Raw genomic sequence first — 8,389 nt, 5'->3', positions numbered from 1 at the left:
CCCCCCCCCCTTTTTTTTTTTTTTTTTTTTTTTTTTTTTTTTTTTTGAGACAGAGTCTGGCTCTGTCACCCAGGCTGGAGTGCACTGGCACGATCTCCACTCACTGCAAGCTCTGCCTCCCGGGTTCAAGCAATTCTCCTGTCTCAGCTTCCCAACTAGCTGGAACTACAGTTGCTTGCCACCACGCCTAGCTAATTTTTTTGTATTTTTAGTAGAGATGGGGTTTTGCCATGTTGGCCAAGCTGGTCTCGAACTCCTGACCGCAGGTGATTGCCTGTCAGCCTCCCAAAGTGCTGGGATTACAGGTGTGAGCTACTGCGCCCTGCCTAACACTTTGCTTTTATTGTAAAACCCAGATTTGTTTTCTTAATTCACTGATTGCAGAGAAAATAGGTTAAGGGTAGAATTACATTTTACTGTTTTAGAAACAATTCATGTAATGATAGCTAAATTTAATATCTAATAGGTTCTTTTTGTGAAAACACTTTAAAGATAGCCATTTCCTAGATAGAGAAAAGGACACCTGGAAGTGACCACTTTATTATGAAAGATCTGTCATTTCCCTATTCAGTGTTCTTTCAATGATTGATATTTTCAAGTTACAGAGGCAAGTTTAACCTGTTTTCATGTACACTACTCCTCTTTAATGAAAATCTGTGTTTTTGTTGCCTTTTAGGTTAATCAACCTAAATTTAATCAGAGGCGCATCAGCAGTGCCAAGTTCTTAGGAGAACTTTACAATTACCGAATGGTGGAATCAGCTGTTATTTTCAGAACTCTGTATTCTTTTACCTCATTTGGTGTTAATCCTGATGGCTCTCCAAGTTCCCTGGACCCACCTGAGCATCTTTTCAGAATTAGACTCGTATGCACTATTCTGGACACATGTGGCCAATACTTTGACAGAGGTTCCAGTAAACGAAAACTTGATTGTTTCCTTGTATATTTTCAGGTACATAAGCTGAAATATTCAGTTTGGCATCATTTAATGCATTGCATGTGTTTTAAAAAATACTATTAGAGAAGAAACATGGTATTCATATACCGTATATATGTTCATAATTAAATTATATTCTTCATAGAAGAATGCTTTTGGAAATTTAAAGATATATGGTAGATTCTATTATATGAACATTCTCACTGCATGTAACTTTTATGATTGATAATGATTGCTCATTAATTTTGGGAATTATTTTCATACAGTTTATAAATTTGGTTCACTAATTTGTGGACCATTATATTTAATACAGTAATTTATTAATTAAAATTACTTGTGATTTGTAATACATTTGTTAATGTTCTCTTCTCACTCATCTATATTCTGATTTACAGCTCAAATTCTTGCTTCCTTTTTTTTTTTATAGAGATGGGGTCTTGCTATGTTGGCCAGGTTGATCTTGAATTCCTAGCCTCAAGTAAGCCTCCCACCTCAGCCTCCCAAAGCGTTAGGATTACAGGCATGAACCACCGTGCACAGCCCAAATTCTTGTTTCTAAAAGATAGAATTTTTTTTTTTTTGAAACCGAGTCTTGCTCTGTCACCCAGGTTGGAGTCCAGTGGTGCAATCTCAGCTCACTGCAACCTCTGCCTCTCAAGTTCAAGCAGTTGTCCTGCCTCAGCCTCCAGAGTACCTGGGATTACAGGCATACTCCACCACATCCGGCTAATTTTATTTTGTATTTTGGTAGAGTGGGGGGTTTCACCATGTTGGTTAGGCTGGTCTTGAACTCCTGACCTCAGATGATCCGCCCACCTCGGCCTCCCAGCGTTCTGGGATTAACAGGCATGAGTCAGCATGCCCAGCCTAATTTTTTTTTTTTTTTTTTTTAAAGAAAACCTATAGCTTTTGAGAAAAATGTGTTCTATTTAATACAGAAAGAATATTTGTTCATTTATTCGTAAATTCTTGGGTTGTGCACTCCATATCTTAATTTTGATTAATTATATAAACTTCTGATTTAGACCAAGTACAATATAAATTAAATTCATATACAAATACAGGGACAGTACTGCAACCTCTATAAAGTTTATATTTCAGAAGTTAACTTATAGGTTGATTAGTTGGAGCCCAATTACTATTTCCCATAAAATACAATTTTCTAAGTGCCGATTAGGGTGAACAACTCACTATCAAGTGCTTTAAGTTTTACTAAGTGCTGATAGTACCATTCAATTCTATATAATCACAGTTGTTAGTATTTTCATTTACCCATTATGAAGAAAATAAGTTTAATGTTACAGCTTGAAGTATTAAAAATATATCCACATTGTGGCATGTGTTAAGTGGGGGGTAAATATTCTTGGGGAATTGTGGTCTGTTAGCTTGCTCCTACCACTATTCTTTTGCAATAGAGGGAAACTTATTACTCCTTTACTTTCTGAATTGATGAGCAAAAAGGGGGGAAAAGGACTTGCAGATTTGAGGGTTGGAGTCCCTGTTGTATGTAAGGACCATCTTAAGTTGGATACTGTATTAAAAGCCAGAGTTTTGGTGCAAAATGGCAACTATAACAGCATCCAAACCAGAGTCTCTCTCAGAAGAGAATCATTCTTTGGATTCACTCTGATGTCTTAGGCTGAGAGAAAAGAAACACTCAGAAATATTCAGGAGCAAAAAGAGACAAAAATATTTTCCAAATTGATTAACAGACAGAAGTGCATAGCAGAGCCATACTTAGGAATTGGAGTCAAAAGTGAGTGAGGCCTGGGTGGTGAGGTCTGTGTGTTCCACCCAGAACATGGAGTGTACAGTTCAGTATTAGAAGGTCAGGAAGAACGGATCACCTGGAGCAGTGCTTCTAAGCTTTGCTGTGCATCCATGTCCCCTGGGGACATTGTAAAGATGCAGATTCTGATTCAGTTGATCTAGGGGGAGACCTGAGATTCTACATTTCTAACAAGCTCCCAGATGAGGTCCACACTTGGAGTAGCAAGGACCTGGAACAGACTGGAGAGGAAGAGTAAAACTCCCAGAGGAATACCTGTTTATATACTAGTAAATTCTTGGGTTGGGGTTGTGCTTTCAGTTAATATAAATTTAGGAATTAGAACAAGTATAAAATAGAATGTGGGAACCAGGCTTAGGGTAGAGAGGGAAAATATCTACACAGTGCCATATACACAGTAGATGTTCAATAAATGCTTGTTGATGATTAGTAGTTTTTATATATTTCAAAAACCATATCTTCAGATACTTTAACTCTTCAAAATCAAAGCAAGCAGTGCAGAGAAAATAATGAACATTTATCACAACGATGGCTTTGAATTTGGTTATATTTGCAAAATTAAATATGGGAAATCAGTACCTTGTTTTGGAGTACCTGAAAATTTATTTGGTATTTTATTTATAATATTTCCTTGCCTTAAAAAAACTGTGACAGTTATAATAAAAAGATATTTAATAAATTCACCAAATAGCTCAAAGCCTGTATAGACAGAGGGAAATGATTGGAATAGGATCATTGCTGTTGACCATTAATAGAAATGGTAGTTGTCTTTTACAACCTTTTAGCTTAGTAGTTATAACTAGGTAACAGCACAATATAGTTTATTATTTTTAAAATATTTTGTTATTAATTTCTTATAGCTAAATGTATTTTTCATTTGTTATCAGCGTTATGTTTGGTGGAAGAAAAGTTTGGAGGTTTGGACAAAAGACCATCCGTTTCCTATTGATATAGATTACATGATCAGTGATACACTAGAACTGCTAAGACCAAAGATCAAACTCTGTAATTCTCTGGAAGAATCCATCAGGCAGGTACAAGACTTGGAACGAGAATTCTTAATAAAACTGGGTAAGCAATTGATTATAGACAGAAAATGAAGGTGATATTTGGCAGATTGTTTCTGGGATTTGCTTTATAATGTTACCAGTCAGAGTTGACATTGTATCTTTTCTATTTTCAGTGTTGAGTGTTACGTAATAATGTTAGGTAATAGCCGTATGGTGTGCTTGGTTTCACTAAGTCATTTCAAACTGGAAAAAAACAGTTATGCAGGACTCACAGGACTTGAAGCTCCTAGTGATAGTGATGGGGAAAAAAAAAAACGAAAACCACAATCCTGTCTACCTCTCTTAATTGTAGAATTTTTGATTGCTAATGTAAAACATATTTTGATTAAAGCATTACTTATTTTTGCAGTATATATTTTCAACAGGCATTATTTCTTAAAAAGTGCAAAGAAAGAAACTGTAGAAGGGAGTACCTGTCAGAAGTTAGGAACTACCCTGCAGGATTTCAGAGCTTACCACTGGCAGAGTTGCTTCTGTTTCTAAGGACTAGAGAAAATCTAGATATAATTAGAAGGTTCTCTATATACTTCAGTATCCTGAGGTTGTTTTTGGGAGAAGAGTTAACTCTTGAATAGCTTCCATTAGAGCTGCAGGAACCTACATGTCTTTAGAAATAACCAGTACAAGGTATAGCCATACCAACCTGGTTTATATGCTGATAATTCTTAGCATGTTTTATTGTAGTCATTTTAAAGTGACATGTTTTGGACAGGTGTGGTGGCTCAAGCTTGTAATCCCAGCACTTTGGGAGGCCAAGGCAGGCAGATCACCTGAGGTCAGGAGTTGGAGACCAGCCTGGCCAACATGGCAAAACCCCATCTCTACTCAAAATGCAAAAATTATCCAGGCATGGTGGCGCACGCCCATAATCCCAACTACTCAGGAGGCTGAGGCAGGAGAATTGCTTGAACCCGGGAGAGGGAGACTGAAGTGAGCCAAGATCACGCCATTGCACTATAGCCTGGGCAACAAGAGTGAAACTCCATCTCAAAAAAAATAAATAAAATAAATAAAAATAAAGTGACACATTTTCAGACTATTAAGCTAGTATTTGATTTCCCACTAGAACTTGGTACATTCATGTCTATCATTAAGGGATCTTTACCTTCACCAGTTATGCAAATTATATAAATTTACTACATCGCATATCTGAAGAACCACTTTTAATGGTAAACGTTTTATAAGTGCTGCTACTGATTGTGCAAGTATTAACTTTTCCTACAACTTAACCCGTAAAAGCATATGTGATTCTTTTTGTTCTTTGAACCTTTTTCCAAGTTACCTACTTTCTTTTCTTTTTGAAATTTCTAATTGAATACATGATCTCATATCAAGCAGAGTATTTATGAACTTATTTCACTTGCTTTGGATCCTTGGAAAATTGTTAAGTCTTAGCCTTGTTTCCCAAAAACCTTAATGAATGGTACTGTATAGTGGACATGAGTAAATATTAGTGTGATACCTAGTTTGGTGACAGAAAAGTGCACAGTTGTGCTTTGTCCTTTGTAGATCAAAAGACTAAATTAAAGGACTGCAGGCTTCTTGTGAGGACTCTGTCCTTGTTTAGAATATGGAGGTAAAAAATAGATCGCTGTTTATGAATAAAACTCAAAAGATGGTAGCAGCTGCAATCAGTGCACTCCCAAGTCTCCATTTGCTTCCTGGTTATAGAGTCTAAATATCAGGAAGAAGACATACGCAGAAAAATTGATATTAAATCAGTTTCCTACTGATAAACCAGAATATAATACAGTATTGTGCCTTTGGTAGTTTTTTGTTTTCAGACACCTGAAAATTCATTGTCTCATGTTAGTTTTATAGTATCCCAATGTTAACATAGTAGTTTATTGGAAAATACTAAAACCATTTTCTTATATTTTAAAATAATTTTAATGGTGTTAAAAGTAATAGGGGTTCATGACAATAATTTTAAAATACCAAGAAAACAATACCAATATTCCATACAGAAGGATAATCATGTGTTACTATTTTGATACATATTTTTCTACTCTTTTTAAATTTTTTATGTGTTTGTGATTTTATAACCAATTGGTTCTACTTAATACATTATGAAATTTTTTCTTGACATTACACATATTCTTTTAAAGCTTTATTTTTTGTTTTTTAATTGGCTGTGTTCATTTCTATCTGTGTGCCATAACTTGCTTCATACAGCTGATTCACTCTTCGGTTGATTCCAGTTTTATACCACTGTAAATAACATTGTTAGTGTACCTCTGATTTTCTCAGGATAGGTAAGATTACTGGCTCAGATTTTTATTTTAATTTAAGAACAAAACTAAAATGGTAATAGGCAATATTATTTGAATTCTGGTTTGGAAGTGTTCAAACCAGTATTCATGAAATGAGAGGGTTAAATCATATCGTCACTAAAGTTTCTTCCTGCTTGAATCCTCTCAGATTCTATGAATCAACAGGTATTTATTTAACACCTACTGTGTATTTATTAATATATGTGCTCTCTTAAATTTTGAACATATAAGTTTTTTGTCCTCAAGGGTCTTATAATCTGATGTAATATTTATGTGATTATTAGGAAAAAAATAACAACGTAGTATATCATCAAATGTAAGATGCTATAAGTTCTCCACATGCTTTAGGAGCAAATAGGAGGAAAAGTAATAGATTGAAATACTCATTGACAGTTTATGTAGGAGGTAAAACTGAAACAGAACTTGAAGAGTGGATGGGATCTGAAAGTACGTATTGAAGGGTGTTCTCTATTGAGAAGGATATTGGACAAGCAAGATCTTAAAGCAGTGTGTTCTGTGACAGGTGATGTCTGAGGCAACTTCAGGGGAGGGCTTAGGAGAGAGGAGTGGGTAGCAGGTCGGTGGGATCAGATGAGACCATATTGTGTGCATCTCAAAAGTAGAGAGGGTGGATTGGAATTCCAACAGGAAGAATTGACTAGGCTGTGAAATGTGGGATGGACACAGGAGGTGAAAGCAAATTCAGGCCAGGGAGTTCCATTAGGCTTAGGAGGAGAATGCTGTTATTGAAGAAAAAAAGTTAATCTGTATGATGACAAAGCTGCTAGGTAGCTTTTTGCCCCATTCCCCCCATCTTAATTTGCATACATTCAAATTGATAGCCAAATATGATTTATCCATTCAAGTGGCACAATTTTTTTCAAGTCTTTGAGTTTTTGGAGACTCTTTAAATCTCATTTGGTAAAGAGTGTCGCCAACGCTGTATCTTAAATATGGCTGAGACTGTACCTCATCTGTTGCTGTTTTCTACCTTTGTCTAAGACTGAGATATATAAGATTATCCAAGTATTTAAAGCTGTAAGAAAAGAGGGAAAAGTATACACACATATACACTTATTTTTTGTCGCTTTTTGTTAGTGATGTTTCTTTATTGAAATGTAGGCCTACACATTTAGTTTTTAAAATGTCTCTCACCGCAGTTTATAATTCCTTTACGTTTGTTCTGAGAAAATGGCTGTTGAATTGTTAATGCATACTTTTACATGAATTGGTATAGTATAGAAAACTAGCCTGTATCTATTTTAATGTGTTTTCCATTTCCACCTTCTCATTTCAAGGCCTAGTAAATGACAAAGATTCAAAAGATTCTATGACAGAAGGAGAAAATCTTGAAGAGGATGAAGAAGAAGAAGAAGGGGGAGCTGAAACAGAAGAACAATCTGGAAATGAAAGTGAAGTAAATGAGCCAGAAGAAGAGGTAATGACTTTTATATATAGCAACATAGAGTACATTTGTATAAGAGTATTTTGATTATATGAGCCAAAATTTTTTTAATACATAAGACCTCCTCCTTAGTTGTTGTTTTTTGTTTTTGTTTGTTGTTGTTGTTGTTGTTTTGTTTTGAGACAGAGTCTTGCTCTGTCGCCCAAATTGGAGTCCTGTGGCGCAATCTTGGCTCACTACAACCTCTGCCTCTTGGGTTCAAGTCATTCTCCTGCCTCAGCCTCCCGAGTAGCTGAGATAACAGGTGCCTGCCACCACGCCTAGCTAATTTTTGTATTTTTAGTAGAGATGGGGTTTCACCATGTTGGCCAGGCTGGTCGTTGAACCCCTGACTTCAAGTGATCTGCCCCTCACAGCCCCCCAAAGTGCTGGGATTACAGGCGTGAGCCACTGCACCTGGTCTCTTACTTAGTTTTATGATAGCAAATGTAACTAGTAGTATGTTTCTATCATAAAACCCCTTGTTTAATTAAAAGTTTTTTTTTTTTTCTTTTTTGAGATGGAGTCTCGCTCTGTCCCCCAGGCTGGAGTGCAGTGGCGCAATCTCGGCTCACTGTAAGCTCTGCCTCCCAGGTTCACGCCATTCTCCTGCCTCAGTCTCCCAAGTAGCTGGGACCACAGGCGCCCGCCACCGCGCCCGGCTAATTTTTTGTATTTTTAGTAGAGATGGGGTTTCACCGTGGTCTCGATCTCCTGACCTTGTGATCCGCCCGCCTCGGCCTCCCAAAGTGCTGGGATTACAGGTGTGAGCCACCACACCCGGCCACATTAAAAGTTTTTAAAGAGGCCGGGCGCGGTGGCTCAGGCCTGTAATCCCAGCACTTTGGGAGGCCGAGGCGGGCGGATCACAAGGTC

At 36.9% G+C, this 8,389-nt stretch overlaps 1 protein-coding gene across 1 annotated transcript in view; it reads left to right on the top strand.

Moving 5' to 3' along the window:
• UPF2 (UPF2 regulator of nonsense mediated mRNA decay) overlaps positions 1–8,389 on the top strand; it is a 122,670-nt gene that overhangs the window by 88,061 nt on the left and 26,220 nt on the right. The window contains 3 exon segments of the mRNA XM_017886701.1: positions 677–952; positions 3,614–3,797; positions 7,368–7,507. Of these exon segments, the coding sequence (XP_017742190.1) occupies positions 677–952; positions 3,614–3,797; positions 7,368–7,507 (600 nt within the window).

The sequence above is a fragment of the Rhinopithecus bieti genome, unplaced genomic scaffold (assembly GCF_001698545.2).
Source record: "Rhinopithecus bieti isolate Rb0 unplaced genomic scaffold, ASM169854v2 scaffold_13900, whole genome shotgun sequence".
NCBI lineage: Eukaryota > Metazoa > Chordata > Mammalia > Primates > Cercopithecidae > Rhinopithecus > Rhinopithecus bieti.
This window is presented reverse-complemented; position numbering and strand designations above follow the sequence as displayed.